The sequence below is a fragment of the Sapajus apella genome, unplaced genomic scaffold (genome assembly GCF_009761245.1).
Source record: "Sapajus apella isolate SASKATOON/1434 unplaced genomic scaffold, GSC_monkey_1.0 scaffold14, whole genome shotgun sequence".
NCBI classification, from domain to species: domain Eukaryota; kingdom Metazoa; phylum Chordata; class Mammalia; order Primates; family Cebidae; genus Sapajus; species Sapajus apella.
Genome location: NW_022436954.1, coordinates 31,215,193 through 31,233,815, shown reverse-complemented (window position 1 = coordinate 31,233,815; position 18,623 = coordinate 31,215,193). Strand labels below are relative to the sequence as shown.

The window sequence follows — 18,623 nt, the reverse complement described above, 5'->3', positions numbered from 1 at the left end:
TGTATCCACACCTGCCCTGGAAAGTTTGATAGCTGGAATTACTGTATCTCAATGGTTATTTCCTATCATATAAAATGCTAGCCCTTAATTTCTGTCAAATATTTCAGTTTATCATTGTATTATTTAAGCTTTTGCCATGATATAGAAACATTCTTTTTAAGCCTGAAGTTTAAATTCCACTGAATTGGATTAATACAAGAACATTAATCATATTACTTCATAAGTATACTTCCTTTAAAAATCTATTTATATATCTACCTATCTACCTACCACTTACTTCTCCATCCATGATTTGTTTTTTGTTAATGTACAACAAACTACCACAAACTTAGTGGCTTAAAATAACATCTATTTATTACCACACTATTTCTATAGGTCCAGAGTCTGAGGAAAACTTAGCTGGATTCTCTGTTCAGGATATCACAAAGCTGAAATCAAGGTATCAGCTGGGGCTGCAGTCTCAGCTGATGCTCAGGGTCGTCTTCCAAGCTCATTCAGGTTGTTGCCAGAATTCAGCTCTTAAACAGCTATAGAACTCATACTGACTATCTTTTTTTTTTTTTTTTTTTTTTTTTTGAGGCCAGCAATAGCTTAGCTTTCTAAGTTCTCCATAATCTCTATCATTTAAGAGTTCGTCTGATTAGGTCAGGCACACCCATAATAATCTCACTTTTAATTAACTTAAAGATAACTGATTATGTGGCTTAACAACGTCTGCAAAAATCTTTTCTCTTTAGCCATATAATGAAACCTAACCTGATGGTGATATTCCATTATATTTACAGATCCTACAGATCTTAAACATTGTGGGATTCACAACCCCCTTGATGTTTCAGGGTAGCATGTAATTATATTTACTCTCTGAAATTTTCATTAAATCTAGTTTACAAATTTTTGCTTCATAAAGCAACAACTAAGTAATCTTTAAGGTCTAAAAATATAAGAAAATATTATTAGGAAGGAGTACAGGAAAAAAAACGTAAGTTAGACCATAAGAATTAAGGAGATGACTACAGATTAGACAAGAACAATTTTCTCGTCATTGCCTCTTTTTAATAGCATTAGTAAACCTTAATGACTTTTTATAGCAGTTTGAAGAAAACTCCTAGTAAAATCATACTTCTTGGTCTCACATCCAACAATTTTTACCAAGTGGTGCTGCTCATTACTCCCCTGTAATATCCCTCAGGTATAACTGCACCACATTGCCTTCCATAGTTCTTATCTGCATACCTTTTTACCAGTAGTGTTCACTCAGCTAATCTGTACCTATTACTGTATTCCTTTAAAGAAGTAAATATTTAATAAATGTTAACCTCAATTTAGAACTTAATTTTCTAGAACCACTTTCACAATAACATTAACTCTCAGGTGAAAGAACTACCAAATAGTTTCACATATAAACTTACAATTACTGATCATGATTAGCTGTGAAGGAAAAGCCGTGGTTACTGAAGGGAAAAATTCCAGGGGTTAGGGTCATAGAAAAGGCCTCACCAAAACTGTTCAGGATGACAAGACACATGAGAGAAGTTAATCCCACCAGATCCTAGTTATTCCTTATTCCAAATCATTTCCCCAGGCCCTGTGAATAAACTGATGTCCTGTTTTGCATATTGCCATGTTTGCTTTGTTATCTGTTTTGTGGTATCAGATGATTTCAGATCTCATTCTGCAAGAGTAAGATCCTTGTTTTACATCTGCTACACTTCACAGGAACTCAACCAGTGGTTGATACGCAAGAATTATTCTTTGGTAATTATGATATTATGCAAAAATGTATCAAAAATGCCACTGAAAAGAAACAAACACAATTTAAGAAATAAAATATAAGAAAGCTGAAGCCAAGAGGTATGTCAAGTAATGTTGATTATTTATGTAAGTCATTTCCCCCATTTCTTCTTAGATAAAGTATCAGTTATTTTTAAGAATTCGTCTTCCTTACACACCCATGGAAAGTATCCTATGAGTAATCCTATCAGCTCCACTGAGTAAATCTTCAATGGTCTAAAGCCAATGATGGTAATTTCATTTCCCTTTACCTTGGCACGTTAAGTAAGCAGCTTGTGATCTAATTTTGGCCAATGAGACATGAGAAGTCTTTTAGAGAACGGTTTTTAGCCCTAATGAAAAAGAGATATACATGATCAAACATCTATCTTCTTTACTCGGACATTGTAGAGTGAAGATGTGATGAGCCATCTTGCAAGCAAGAGGGGTCAAGCCAAAGGATCTAGCCAATATTCTGAGGATGGCAGAGGGAAAGACACAATGAGCCAGACTTTTTGATAACACTGCTGAACTGCTGAATTTAACCCTAAAATTGCTGTCTCTCTGAATTCTTCCTATGTGAGATAATGAATGTTCCTAATTTTTAAAGTCACTTTCAGTTGAATTTTGTTACTTTTCACTGATAGTGGCCTAACTTACATGATCAACTTTCCACTACTGCACTAAATATAATGGACATGTAATATAATCAATAATCTGAATTACTTTTGCTTTTAGTTTTATTGAACATCTTTACTAATATTGAATTAATTTCATAATAACATAAAATATAAACTATCTGCTATTTTCTAAAAATTCTATTTTAATCAGAAATATTTCACCAGAAATTTCAGCATAAGCATAAAATGACATGGAGTTTTTATTTTCCCTCTTGTTGAAACACAAAACATCCTTGCTAAGTTTAGATTTCTATGGCATAAATTTGCATGTGGCTAATAATTTTATTCTTAAGCAAGGAATGTGGCTACTTTGACAGACCGTGGCTCAAAAACAAACATGCAGGTCTAAGTTACCACACAATTTGGATATGAATTCAACAGCAGGCTAATGAAATGACAGTTGCCAGGGATTTGTACTTGCTGTCATTTCATACTAGTGCTGCCTGTCAAAATGTCTCTTTTTCTTATACAGAAGCCATAGAATTTTTATGGATAGCAATTACTTATAATATGAAATTAAGTACATCAAATCTAACAACCACTCTTTAGCCCTTCATTATTTGGTAGTCTCTTTGTTAAATGTAGTCAACCATTTTCATCTAAATTATTTATTTATACTGTATATTTGACAAGCATATATTTCTTGCTTTATATTTTTATGGCATTTAAACCTTCCTAAAGAGTTTTTTTAATATTATCATTTGTGAAACTTACCTTTATTATAGTACCATTTTAATGGTAATTAAGCTCTCTAATTGAAATATATACAAATAAAATATAAACATAAAGGAGAATGACCATAAGTATGTTCAATAATGAATCATCAGTTTAAAACACTGGAAAGCAACCAATAAAAGAAATAACCCCACTTAGGTTTGGTGAATGTAAGCTTTTATAAAATCTCTTGAGTACAAAAAGCACAAAGATTTTATTAAACTTCATTTTGTCCTTTCCCCAACTTGCCTAAACTTCCAAAGATACAAATAACTTTCTCTAATTGCTAGATTCTCTGATAAAATACAATTTAAACACCATAGAAAATTAGTAATAAAAGTAAAAAATTTCCCACAAGTTTTATTTCCAATTCCAGAAGAAAGGGTAATTCTAATTTGGCCTAAAAATATTTATAAGGGTTCTCCAATTGCAGAGCAATTTCAGGATATTTTATTTTCAGGATATATTATTATAACACATAACAAATTTTTACATGCAACTCCGTGATTGAATAATAACCAAAATGTTATGTTCAAACTACATATATACTACATAGAAGATATTCAACAAATGTTTGTTAAGTTAAACTTATTTACTTTTGCAGAAGAAAAACTTCTAAAGAGCAATTTCCAAGATTTGTAAAGACACATCTCAGCATAGCACTGAGGGTATAAATCATTTCACCCAAAAGGAAAAAAGTGGGGTTTTTTTGCTTGTGTAGAAGTATACAGAAATAAAAATAAGGCCAATGTAAAATTTAAAATGGGGGCATTATAAAAATTACATACAACTTTTCCAGAAGAAAGTTTAAGTTTCAGAAAGAAACAATGATCTAGTCTTTTAATATTTTATAAATAAAATATTATATTTATGTGTAGATCTGCAGAGATATTTTTAAAGGCTTGAAGGAAAAAATCTGGAAAAAAATCTTGAACTGAAGAAAGTATAATTTGTGGGGTAGAGGCATCTAAAACAGTAAAGGTGTTAGTTACCATGCTTCATTCCCTATTGCTGTTTTCTTCTCACTCCCTTCTGCCACCTGTTCCATGGTGGGAAGCAACAGTTCATTTTTGGAATGATGAAGTTGCTAAACTTAAACTGTCCATAGAAAAGGTAATATATCTACATGTTTACCTTTCAAAACGGATCTAAGATTCATTCCAAGTAAAAAGTGCCCAAGATAAATGACATTAAAAAGTGACTGAATAGATTAGACGGTTGTTAGTATCCTCAAAAGCAAGATTTGTCTGTGAAAAAGTAGCCTAGATTACGTACAACAAAAAACTGGTTAGTATTTGCTTTTTAAAAACCAATTTCAGAGGCTGGGCGCGGTGGCTCAAGCCTGTAATCCCAGCACTTTGGGAGGCCGAGGCGGGTGGATCACGAGGTCAAGAGATCGAGACCATCCTGGTCAACACGGTGAAACCCCGTCTCTACTAAAAATACAAAACGTTAGCCGGGCATGGTGGCGTGTGCCTGTAATCCCAGCTACTCAGGAAGCTGAGATGGGAGAATCGCCTGAACCCAGGAGGCGGAGGTTGCGGTGAGCCGAGATCGCGCCATTGCACTCCAGCCTGGGTAACAAGAGCGAAACTCCGTCTCAAAAAAAAAACCAATTTCAGTTCTCATTTAATTTACTAAAAGTAATTTTCCTCCTCAGGGAATTGTAAGAGTTGGTAATGTGCTGGGTTGCCAGCAGGATAAAAAATACTCTAACTTTCCATTATAAAAATCATTAAATCACATTCCTTAGATGATCATTGGCTGAAAATCATTAAAACAATATATTTTACATGTGAGATGGAAAAAATATATTCATTGTTTACAACATTCTCCTCATGTAAAAATGCAATTGTAATTTGGGGATCTTCCACTTCAGCACATGGAGTGCTGGATATGAATATGGTGAAATTGTGCCTGGATATCTGTTACTAATAAATAACTGATTCTGTTATCCATGTCTCCAAGACTATTGCCCTTTTCTGGGTCACCTGGGAATACATCAGACTACAGCTGGGCAAGACAAATTTACTATTGCACTACTTTCCTGGAAGTAGCCACAGAAATGAGGCTACACTTTTTTCAGTCACATGACCTCCAAATGGTGAATCATAAAATGTGAAGATGAAACCTTTGGTATAATAAGCTGAAAACATTTATAATGTTGGTGTTGGTTTTCTTGTGAAGGGGCATGTCCTGGCACAGAGGTTGTCACTATGTTACAAGCAAATGCAGCATGGAGTGACAGCAGAGGAAACACATGAACAGAGGGGAGAAGAGTGGATAATGTAAATATAATAAAAAGCAAACTAATAGCATCAGATAATAACAAGAAGATAAAGTGATCACTGTATGGCTACTTTGAATGGATTTAATATATATACACATACATGTAGGCATATTTTATAAAAAGTACAATGTATTAATGAAGAAAAGCACAATCTCTGTGATACAAGTAGGAAAAATATATTGACTTTATTTTAATAATCGTTTCTCATAAAAAGACCATAAAGATGGTAGAAGAAAGGTGGCAAGGAAAACAAGAAAGAAACAAAAGAAGTTTTAACCTCAATCAGGGGGAAAATATCTTTACTCAAAGAGAAAATTGCCTCTCTCTGATAATCATATTAATACCAATGGCTCTTAGATTACCATTAGCCTTTATGAATTTGACCCCTTTCAGGTTGAAACTCATCATTTTCTTTTTCATGAAGGTAAAAGACCTCTGAGCAGTGTCTACAGCTTTCCATTAGATGGCCAAGAAGAGGGTTACTTCATTTTCATGGTTTATCATAATCGAAGTTGATGGTAACAGGCAATACTGACAGAAAAGAAGTTAGGATTCAAACAAAGAAACAAAAGAAGCACATTGAAACAAAAGCTATAAAAAACAGGCAGTAGAAAGTGCCACATGGGAAGAAAGACTGACATATGATGAAAAGGACAAATAAAGCCAGAATTAACCAGACTAACAAAGAAAGCAAATAAGAAAAAAGCAGGAACAGATTGAATAAGTGAAAATATATTTAGCTTTACCAGAAAAAAAATTAAGTAGCTAAAAATGCACAAAAATAGTTAGAATAAAAAGTGAATATATTCCATTTTGAAGTAGAAAATTGGAAAAAAATACTAAAGGCAAAAAATATATGTGCAAGAACACATTACATTAGAAATGGCATTTGTATAAAGGAACATTTAATCCTATTTAGAAATTTTTTTTCTAATAAGTCATGAGTGACTTGTGTACCTACAATATAACACACAGCTTATTCATTTTTTAAAAAAGCTACGCTGTATAAAGGATCTTAGACACTGCTAATATGCACTTATAGCTGAGAGGAATAAGGCAAAACAAAGATTAGCTGAAAGTCAAAGTTTCACTTTCATCTTAAACTAATGACATACACATAAAAATAAACAAACACTCAAAGTGGTCTAGGAAAGAAGTATAATCTAGCATTTCTATAAGGAGATTAACATAATCCTTAATTTATGAATAATTTGTTGATTTTCTTACAGTCTCAGTTTTCTATTTAACATAAAGACTATGGCATCACACTTAGCCAGCCAATAGTTTATCAATGTATAAAAAAATACCTTTTAGTACTTTCACTTTTTTTGTTTTTGAGACAGAGTCTCACTCTGTTTCCCAAAAGCTGGAGTGCACTGGTGTGATCTCAGCTCACTGCAACCTCCACTTTCTGAGTTCAAGCAATTCTTCTATCTCAGCCTCCTGAGTAGCTGGGACTACAGATACATGCCACCACACCCGGCTAATTTTTTTGTATTTTTAGTAAAGATGGGGTATCACCATATTAGCCAGGCTGGTCTCAAACTCCTGACCTCGTGATCTGCCCACTTTGGCGTCCCAAAGTGCTGGGATTATAGGTGTGAGCCACTGCATCTAGCCAGTTCTTTCACTTTCTAACAGAGTAAAAGCACAGAAATAATACCCCTGTCTCCTCTGCTTTATATTTCTGATAAATGCTGTAATGTTAGATCCACTTGAGTTCATACCATACCTTCTCTACTTACTAGCTGTGTGAGCTTAGTCAAGTTAATAAACCTCTCTTCTGTGTTTTCTTCCTCTCGGTAAAATGAAGATATTTAGACTACCATCTGTTTTATATTCCTGCTAGTGCTGTTTTGAGAACAAAATTGATATAACGCAGGTTAAGTGCTAAGCATGGTGACTGGCACTTAACAAGTACTACCTGCCATTATCCTTATTATCATTATGCTACCTGTTCAAGTCAGATCCCATAGATAATTTATATTTATTGCATCATCTATATTTTTTTCTTCCAAAAAAGGAGAAAAAATGGAAGGGCTGTACCCTAAGCAACAACCTCCATAACTCAACACATCTCAAAATTACTTATTTATGTCACCTCTAGTTGAACTTTCTTTTTTTGAGACAGAGTCTCACTCTATCACCCAGGCTACAGCCAAGTGGCATAATCTCAGCTCACTGCAACCTCTGCCTCCTGGGTTCAACCATTTCTCCTGCCTCAGCCTCCTGAGTAGCTGGGATTACAGGTGCCCATCACCATGGTCAGCTAATTTTTTTGTATTTTTAGTAGAGACATGGGTTCACCATGTTGGCCAAGCTGGTCTCCAACTCCTGACCTCAAGTGATCCACCTGCCTTGGCCTCCCAAAGTAATGGGATTACAGGCATGACCCACCTCACCCAGCCAAGACTGATTGAATATCTAAACTACTTTCTATAAACACTTTTATCCCCTTCAGTATTCAGTTTAAACTGCTGAAATAAAGTTCTTACCTTGGTAAATCATTCAAAATATATTTGTAAATTGGGTTTCTAGTATTCTCATCCAAGGTGCCTTCAGGGCTACTTCGCTGTAATACTTCCATTGTTTTAGTCAACGGGGATAAAGAAGGCTGAGATAGTGCTTCTCGGTGATCTTCTGCTTCTATTTTTGCCATTTTCAGCTAAAAATGATAAAGAATGTTATTTAATTTTAAACGTAAAATCCTACATAGATTACAAATAGAGGCTGGACATTAATCACAACTTACTTGTCATCATGTTATTCTAGGCCATATAGCAATTATTAAATGTGAAATTCCCTTAGAAATTAACAGATGAGAGCCTAAAGAAAGAAAAATATATGAATCTAAGTCTATTATTGGTATAATACTGTTAATTTTTGCTATTTGCTGGAAAACTGCTTATATAAATTACAAGTAGAATTACTGAAAATGCACACCACAACAATTTTTTTTTTTTGTCTGTCCTTCATCCCTCTTTTTTGGAACTTACCTTCCTCCTAATTCTGTCTGTCAATTATGTGGCCTTGCCTTCAAGACATGGAAATGAATGTCTACAAGGCTGGCCAATCAAAATTCCCTATTCTCCCACACACAGAGATTGGTAAATGGTAAATCAGAGTCCTGATGAAGAAAGCAAGCAGGGCTCTATTCTCCTGGATTGCTAACTTTAAGAAAATTGTAAGCCTCCACCATTGAGATAAAGCCAAAAGAGATGAAAACCAGACATAAGAAATGGAGAGAGATAGAAAGTGAGATTCCTCATGACAACCTATGAATCCCTGAAACCAGCTATTAAAAACAACCACCTTTTTAGTTTCTTATGTACATAAGTCAACAATTTCCTTGCTTTGCTTAAGCTAGTTTGATTTGGGATTTTCTTATTTGCAATCTAGAAATATTGAGTATTACAGACAATCTAAACTTTCTTATGACCAAAACAATATGCCCATAAGAAATCATGTCAAAGAATGTTATTTATAGCAGCAGTCCCCAACCTTTTTAGCACTAGGGACCAGTTTCATAGAAAACAATTTTTCCACAGACCAAAGGGTAGGGGATCAGTACTTGGGGTTTGGAGATCCCTGACCTATAGGATCCTTTCCAGGGTTTAATCACGGACTCACAATGCTGATTAAAATGGCTACAAAATCTCATCTCTCAAGTATCCCACTAAGACAACAAAGAGGAGTCAAAAATTAAGATGACATGCCAGGCCTAAGGAAAATATATTACTTTTAGGGTAAAAAAAAATTACATTTACTTTTTTACTGTTGTTCTGAAATAAATGCTTTCATTCATTCACACATTATTCATTGAGCACCTACAATATGTCTGATATTGTTCTAGGCACTTAATATTTTTCAGTGAACAAAGCAGAAAAAAAATCATTGTGCCCTATGCAGCTTACTTTCAAGTGGAAACAGATAATCAACAATAAATATCATAAATAAGAAAATTGTATAGATGTTAATAGGCAATAAATGCTACAGGGGAAAACTGATGAGGAAAAGGTAAATCGGAAGTATGCAGGAGTGGAGGGAATTGCAACTTTAAGTAGGGTTGTCGTTGTAGGCCTCATAGAGCTGGTAGCATCTGGACAAAGACACGAAGGAGGCAAGAAAGTTAGTCATGCAGATACCCAGGTAGACCCAGGAGGGGGCCTTAGGGCAGGCATCCAGGAGGTCCTAAGGAGGGATATATCTGGCAAGTGTGAAGAACAGCAAAAGTAGATGAATAGATGAACAAGGGAGAATGTAGTTGGGATGAGGTAAGAAAGGCAATGGAGGAGGTGGACACAAAACAGGGCTGTGGAGGACGTTGTTAGGGCTTTGACAGAACTAGTAAGCCCATGGAATGTTTGGAGCAAGGGAGAAATATGATTTTTAAAAATATATATAATTTTGAATTATTTTTCAAAATTGTACCAAATGTATTGAAATAACTGTATTGCAATGCCCTGGTGTGTCCATATAGTAGTATTTTCTAATACTTGTATAAACTTTGTGGCAGAGACTGCCAATTATCTGCCAATATCCATTTCTTATTCCTTCTACAAAACTAGAATCCCTGATTGTTAACTGAGACATATGGCTGCCTAAAATAAAGACTGTATTTTCCAGTTTTCCATGTTCTGGCCAATGACATGTTAGTGGAGATGGTCCATGCAAGTGAGTGTACCCTTCTTTTTCCTTCTTTCCACTACCTAGAATGAAAACAATGGCTAGTCCTGGATTGGTCATCTTTAATTTTGATATGATGCTAAAAATGAAAGTCAGGACTGAGGGAGGATTGAAGGCGTCTGAACCTCTGACAAGAAGGAGTACCATATCAACCCTGGACTACCCACATCCAGACTTTTACGCAAGAAATAAGTACCTAGCTTGTTCAAAACTGTTAATTTGGGTCTTTGTAAATTGCAGTTAAACCTAATCCTGAAACACCTGCCTCTCTTGAACTAAATTGCTTTTTCAAGAACCCCAAATACATAGTATTTACTTAGAGCAAAGAAATAAGGAGAGCACTAGAATGGTTTAAAATATAAATTTAACTCGGAATCTAGTAATTTGGGGTTTTGGGCCTTGCAGGGTTGAAGAACTATTTGTGTATCCCAAACTGGAACTATAAAAAGTAGCACTTTACAGTGATGGTGACAGATGATGAGACTGTGGTTCTAAGCTTTTTAAAAACACTTTTCTGTAAGAGTTCTTCATTGGTTGGGCATGATGGCTCATGCCTGTAATTCCAACACTTTGGGAGGCCGAGGAGGAAGGACTGCTTGAGTCCAGGAGTTTGAGGCCAGTCTGGAGAACACAGTAAGAACCTGACTCTACAAAAAATAAATTAACTGGGTGTGATGGTGCATGCCTCTAGTCCTAGCTACTTAGGAGGCTGAGGCAGTAGTATTGCTTGAGCCATGGAGATTGAGGCTGCAGTGAGCCATGCTCATGCCTCTGCACTCCAGCCTGGGTGATAGAGTGAGACCTGTCTCAATCAATCAATCAATCAATAAAACTAACCTAGCTGTCAAAGATCAGATTAAGGTTGCTGTTTTTCCACCTAAGCTTATTGTGTTCGAAGACCTCAAAGGAATCACCTTTATGTTGAAGCACAGAATCAGTGAATAAAAAACCAACACCCAGGATAAAAGTAGTGTCTAGATGTGATCTTTGGCTGTGACCATGGGATTATCTATAGATTGGAAGTCTACTAATTTAAGGGAAGAGGAAGGAGCAGTGTTAAATTGCTAAAGAAACCACAAGGCTGGCTGAAAACCACGACTGACCTGTAAATCAAATCTCATGCCCACATTTGTATTGGAAGGAAGCAGCCTGCAAAAGCTGTTCAGCACTCTAGAACAGCAAATTCTCCATTGACCACCTCAGATGTGGTCAGGAAATACAATGTATAAGAAAGATCCTTTCTAAAAGGCAGAATTAGGAGTATTCTGATGAACTTATCAAGAAAATTGCTCCCCTGCTAGAGAAGGGAACCTTTACAATTCCTATCTAGCCTAGCAGAATTGATAACCACTATAAACCAGTGACTCTTGGGTTAATCATTTTCTCCTCCTTTCCAAATATACACCCATTGTGTTAGGTGTGATGGGGAAAATGCATTAACTTTTAGTTTACAGGTTACTAGACGAACTAGACTTAATGAAAATAATTGTGCATTAACCCAACACCCTAGATTTTGAGCCATTTTTAAAATGGATTATATTTGGGGTTTGCATACAAAATTAAAAGCTAGAACAGGCATGTATGATCAGGAATAGGTGGTTATGTTCTATCTATAGGAAGAAGGGTGTACCAAAGATATTTTGGTGGCTAAAGGGTTGGATTATGGAATAAACTGTTAGATATTCACTAGAATCTGTTCTCCTCTTTTATAGTATCCAGCTAAAGCCTTTTTTTCCATCTACATGTTGCCAAATGACTACATGACTAAATTCTGGTCAGCAGAATGTAAGCAGAAATGGTATATGTGACTTCTGGGAACTGTCACCAAAGAAGGGGGTATGGGGAATAATTTTCAGCCTTCTTTTCTTCCTTCCTGATATCTGAAATGTGATCATGGTTTAAAGCTGGAATAGCCATGAATGATCATGAATCCACCATCTGTGGCTTTGGAAATGGAAGCCACTCACAGCACAGCAATGAAATGGAAGAACTTAGAGCATTATACTAGCCCTCCAGACCTTTATATAAGTAAGAAATAAACCTTTTTTTCCTTGCCCATCCTCAATGTAAAATTTTCTTAACATCTTGTACACGCTATTATTTCTAGTCTCTAGACCTTTGTTCACACTGCTCCTACATTGTTGATGATTTAGAAAACTAAAAGCCAACTTGGTATGATGACAAAGACTTCTTTTTTCCATTTCCCAAAGTTCATGTTTAAGTCAGTTGATTGCTTGAAATTAAGAATGAATTTTTCTATGTACTATGGTCAGAATGTTTATGTCCTCACTGCCCCCCCACTGCCGCCATATTTCTATGTTGAAACTTAATCCCCAATGTGATATTATTATGAGGCAGGGCCTTCATGAAGGTAATTAAGTCATAAAGGTGGACTCTTTTTAAAATGCAAGGGTACATTATTAATAAGGAAGCAGATACTCACCAGACACTGCTGGTGCCTTGATTTTAGACATCTCAGCTTCCAGAACTGTGGGGAATAAATTTCTATTGTTTGTATGTTATTCAGACTGAGGTATTTTGTTATAGCAGCCCAGAGTAAGATACTATGGAAACAAATATATACATTGATCAGTTTCCTTGCCTCATCCAATATATGCTAGTGATAACTCTCCAATAATATTACAGTTTAAAAAAATTTATGAGAGCTGAGACTAGTCTGTCCTGTTCACTTTGCATTCACAGTGCTTAATTCAGTGTCTAGTACATAGTAGCTATGCAATAAACATTTGTTAAAGAAATATGGGAAATTGTACTTCAGATGCCAAAAACACATTTATCCACATCAGCAACATATAATCACAGGAGAAAGGATTCCTTACGGGATTAAAGTATAGCTTTGACAAATTTTCAATGTTAATTTTTTCTATCTAACCTAGCCAAATAATTTATTATCCAAACTGGCCCTGTCCCAGGCAAATCAAGATGTCTAGGTTCCACCTATCTATACTTAGCCTCCTTTTTGAAATGAGAAGGTACCACCCCATATCTCCATGGTTGCATATGTACCCATAGAACTCACCAAAGATTTACTGTTTACTGCTTTTTAAAGAAGGCACCAAAAAGTCTCTGTCTTTATCTTGATGAAAATAATGTTTTACTCTTTAAGGAAGAACAAAAAGCATTTCCTCCTCACTAGCTCCATTCCCAGTAGTGAGTAGGATTTCCTACCTCAGCTATCTGGTTTTCCTTTACCTAGGGATGATACATGGGGCCTTTTTGCATTTTTGAAATCTGGTCCTAAAAGGCCTTTAAGTTAAATTGCTGGATTCCCAGGATATAAAAAAGATGAGCAAGAACTGCTCTGCAGTAGACAAATCTACCCCAGCACAACTATTCTGGGGCAGTGAGACCTTGGAAGAAAATGACTCTGTGGAGTGTATGTGGTTCTGTGAGAGAGAAGGAGAGGAGCAGGGCGGAGGGAGAAAAGGAGAGAGAGAGGTGGATTTGAAAGGCTAGGTAATGTGAACTGTGATCTGGGGGAACCAGTGAAGGGTACTCTAATTGAGCACAATACTGAAGGAATTGTGTTAGCCACTGTGATGGTTAATGTTGTGGGTCAACTTGGCAGGGCCATGGTAACCAGCTATTTGATCAACCATTGTTCTGGGTGTTTTCTGTGAAGGTGTTTTTTTGATGAGATTAACATTTAAATGGGTAGACTCTGAGTAAAGCAGTTTACCCTCCATAATGTGGGTGGGCCTCATCCAATCAGTTTAAAGCTTTTAGAGAAAAAAGACTGACTTCCCCTGGGTAAGAAGGAATTCTTCCAGCAGGTTGTCTTTGGACTTTAATTGTACCCCTTCCCTAAGTCTCTAGCCTGGCAGCCTACCCCATCAGATTTTGGACTCACTTAGCCTCTGCAATCTCAGGAGCCAATTCTTAAAAATCAATCAATTAATCTTTCTCTCTCTCTCTGTTCATATATACATATTGATTAAAGAATGAGTAGAGGAGGAAAAGGAGAAAACAAGGTGGAAGAGAAATTGGTGGAGGGTAAGAGAACGAATTTGGTTTTGGACCCATGGAATTTGAAGTCTCTGGCAAGCAGGTAAGGACACCACTGGTTGACTGATGAGTAAGAGATGTCCAACATGAAAGCCTCCCGTGAATCTGCTGGAGTTTGGTGGCGTTGGCATTTCCACATCTTGGGAGGAGAACTAGTAGGGAGGAGCTTTTCTGCAGGTGACTCTGGCTTCCAGAAGGGGGCAGCGAAAAGGATGCTTTAGAAGAAAGAACTTGGCTAAGTATGTGCATTTCAAGCCAAAGGTCTCTAGAAGCTTCTTTCACAGGTAGGGAATTCAACAACAGTGCCCACTGCAGTGAAGCATTGTATTGGTCCAAGAAGAAAGTGATGACAAAATAACACTGAGGCCAATTCACCCTGCAAGTAGAATCTCTAAGCTATGTTTGGTTTGGTTAAGAATGGAAATTCCACTTTCATATATGTGCAGATAGATAGATAGATAGATAGATTGACAGACAGATAGATAGATAGATAGTCATACATTGCTTAACAACGGGGATACGTTCTGAGAAATCCATTGTTAGGTCATTTCATTGGGCAAATATCATACAGTGTACTTACACAAACCTAGATGGCATACTACACATCTAGGCTCTATGGTATAGCTGATTGCTCCTAGGCTATAAACCTGTATAGCATGTTACCATGTAGAATACCATGGGTAAGGCCGGGCGCGGTGGCTCAAGCCTGTAATCCCAGTACTGTGGGAGGCCGAGGCGGGTGGATCACGAGGTCAAGAGATCGAGACCATCCTGGTCAACATGGTGAAACCCCGTCTCTACTAAAACTACAAAAAATTAGCTGGGCATGGTGGCGCGTGCCTGTAATCCCAGCTACTCAGGAGGCTGAGGCAGGAGAATTGCCTGAACCCGGGAGGCGGAGGTTGCGGGGAGCCGAGATCGTGCCATTGCACTCCAGCCTGGGTAACAAGAGCGAAACTCTGTCTCAAAAAAAAAAGAATACCATGGGTAAATTTAATGCTATAGTAAGTATTTGTGTATCTAAACATAGAAAAAGTAATGTATTGCACTACAACATTACAATAGCTATGTCACTTGGTGATAGGAATTTTTCAGTTCCATTATAATCTCATGAGAGTACCGCTGCAAATGTAGTCTATCCTTAAGCAAAACATTCTTATGCAATGCATAACTACACACACACACATGCACGCATGCATGCATGCACACATAGTTTTGGTCCTGTTTCTCTGGAGAACCCTGATTAACATATCCTCTTTCAAAGACCATGTTGCCTTGCAGGGCTGAGGTGGAACTGGTGTCAGAAAGACTTTCCTGAAGCAAGGACCAGTAGAGCCAGTCAGATGATGGATAGGTTATGGTGACGTGGGTCAGCAAGAAGCTATGGCAATGACAGCATCACCAATAGTACTAGCAGCACCAACAGACTAACTGACATTAGGGATCATTCTCATTCTGGAGGGGGCAGCTGGAGAATTTTCCTTTTGAACAACAATTAACACCTAAGGTTCATAGATAATCTACAGGAGATGGGAAGCTCAAAGATTATGAGGCTACACTTGCTATTAAGCATATGGAGGAGTAAAAGGAATGTAACATAATTTACACCCAAAAGTATTATGGATGAATTCATACCTATTGAAATAAGACATCATGTCTTTCTCTGGCACTTTCTAACTATGTGACCTTAAGTAAAATGAATTTTTTTCAGCCTCAGTCTTCTCATGTGCAAAACAGGGTAACTATGTGGTTATGAGGATTAAATGAAATGGTGAACTTGCAAGCATTTGGCACAGGGCTTGGCACATGGTAAACTTTGAATAAATGTCTGAATCTGCATCAAATAAGAAAATATATCGCTCTATACATAGTTTAGTAAGAGAGGGTGCTTTTCTCCACCTAGCACTTCTCTGTTAGCCCTCTTACTCTCCCTCCCCCTTTAAATGTTTCATGATAGGGTGGGTGAAGCTCTCTTCTAAGGCATCTTTAACAACCATTGCCTGTTGAATTCTTTCATAGGTTGACTCCTAATTGGGAAATGCTTATAAGTGAAAATCTAGCTGCATATAGGAAATCAAAGGCATATGATTAAAAAGAAAGCCCCTTGCGGAACAAAATCCACTGACTGTCCTGGTGTGTTTACCATATGATCCAATTATTAAAACATAAAATTTGCATCTAACTATTCAAAATAACCTGAAAAAACAGCAATAGTTTAATTTTTTACTTATGCACAATTATAATCCTAACTTTTGGTGAAAGAGGTAATTATTTTAGTGGTAGGTGTAGTTTGTTTGTTTCCCATAAAATAGTTCATGAGTCAAAGCTAGATGCAGTGGCTCATGCTTATAATGCCAGAATTTTCAGAGGCCAACGTGGGAGGATCTCTTGAGCCCAGTAGTTCAAGACCAGTTTGAACAACACAATAAGACCCCATCTCTACAAACAAATTTTTCTTAAAAATTAGCCAGGCAGAGTGGTGCATGCCTGTAGTCTTAGCTACTTGGTACACTGAGGCAAGAGGATCACTCGAACCCAGGAGTTTCAAGGTTGCAGTGAGTATCATTGTGCCACTGCACTCTAACCTGGGTGTCAGAGTAAGATCCTGTCTTTTTTTTTTTTTTTTTTTTTGAGACGGAGTTTCACTCTTGTTGCACAGGCAGGAGTAAAATGGGGCAACCTTGGCTCATCACAATCTCCACCTCCCAGGTTCAAGCAATTCTCCTGCCTCAGCCTCCCGAGTAGCTGGGATTACAGACGTGCCACCACATCTGGCTAATTTTTATATTCTTAGTAGGGATGGGGTTTCTCCATGCTGGTCATACCGGTCTTGAACTCCCAACCTTAGGTGATCCACCAGCCTTGGCCTCCCAAAGTGCTGGGATTACAGGTGTGAGCCACCATGCCTGGCCTAACCCTGTCTCTTAAAAAAATTAAATAGAGGTGGGGCACAGTGGCTCATGTCTCTAATCCCAGTACTTTGGGAGACCGAGGTGGGCAGATCACTTGAGGTCAGGAATTCAAGAACAGTCTGGCCAACAAGGTGAAACCCTATCTCTACTAAAAATAAAAAATTAGCCGGGTGTGGTGATGGGTACCTGTAATCCTAGCTACTCAGCAGGCTGAGGCAGGAGAATGGCTCGAACCCAGGAGGAGGAGATTGCAGTGAGCCAAGATCGTACCACTGCACTCCAGCCTGGGCAACAGAGTGAGACTCCATCTCAAAATAAATAAATAAATAAATAAAATGAAAAATACTTTCAAGATACTTTCATTGGGATTAGTTATATAAATGTGAAATCATTACCATTATTAAATGAAATATTTCTTCTGTAATGTATCTATAAACAGTGTCATCCTCACTAGAAGTAGAACATATTCACAGGCTAAGTAGAATATGCAAAATACAACTATAACAGGGTTTCAGATAACACCCCTGCAACTCATTTAACTGCTAATTAAATGAGAACTAATTGTTCATTAGAAATTAAAGAAATAGCCGGGCGCGGTGGCTCAAGCCTGTAATCCCAGCACTTTGGGAGGCCGAGGCGGGTGGATCACGAGGTCAAGAGATCGAGACCATCCTGGTCAACATGGTGAAACCCCGTCTCTACTAAAAATACAAAACATTAGCTGGGCATGGTGGCGCGTGCCTGTAATCCCAGCTACTCAGGAGGCTGAGGCAGGAGAATTGCCTGAACCCAGGAGGCGGAGGTTGCGGTGAGCCGAGATCGCGCCATTGCACTCCAGCCTGGGTAACAAGAGCGAAACTCCGTCTCAAAAAAAAAAAAAAAAAAAGAAATTAAAGAAATAAAAATGTGTTAATTTTAATTTGACTGACTCTAAATACTATGGTATTTTAACAGAACACAGATAAAGGCATTGCCTTATGTTTTATTAACACATGCATAGTTTATTCACTGACACACAGAAAAACCACAATTTTGCTTTACTTCCTATTTCTCAACAATTTTAGATCACTATGTGTTCCCTTCTGATGCCCCCTCCTAGGGTAATCTTCCATCCCTTTTCACAAAAGATATTCATGTCCATGGTGGTTGAGTCTGGACTCTGGAGCCACAGTGACTGGGTTTGCCTCCCTGCTGCCCACTTACAAGCTGTGCCACTTTGGACAAGTCCTATAACATCTTTGTGCTTCAGTTTCTTCATCTGCAAAATGGGGATAAAAATAGTAACCATCTCATAAAGTTGCTGTGTTTGGCACATAGTAAGTACCATGTGTCAGCTGTTGGAGAACAGAGTACTAGTGGTCCTCAAGTTGGAACACTGAGTACCAATAACAGTTCATGTAGATTTTCCAAAAGGCATGCAAGTGCGGATAATTTTAAGAAAATCAATTTCTAGATTCTTTCCTTCTATTTATATGTACTTTTAAAAAATACATCTGCCTAAGAAGCTGCCTGTCCTCACTAAAGTTTAATCTTGGACAGTCTCTA

At 37.3% G+C, this 18,623-nt stretch overlaps 1 protein-coding gene across 3 annotated transcripts in view; it reads right to left on the bottom strand.

Annotated features, from left to right (window-relative positions):
• Positions 1-18,623, bottom strand: part of LOC116555169 (doublecortin domain-containing protein 1-like) — a 122,669-nt gene that overhangs the window by 81,568 nt on the left and 22,478 nt on the right. For 2 of the 3 annotated variants that reach the window (XM_032283660.1, XM_032283661.1), the window contains exon 2: positions 7,950-8,119. The exons of the other annotated variant lie outside the window; for it this stretch is intronic. In XM_032283660.1, the coding sequence (XP_032139551.1) occupies positions 7,950-8,119 (170 nt within the window). The remainder of the gene's footprint in view (positions 1-7,949; positions 8,120-18,623) is intronic. 3 annotated transcript variants of the gene reach the window in all.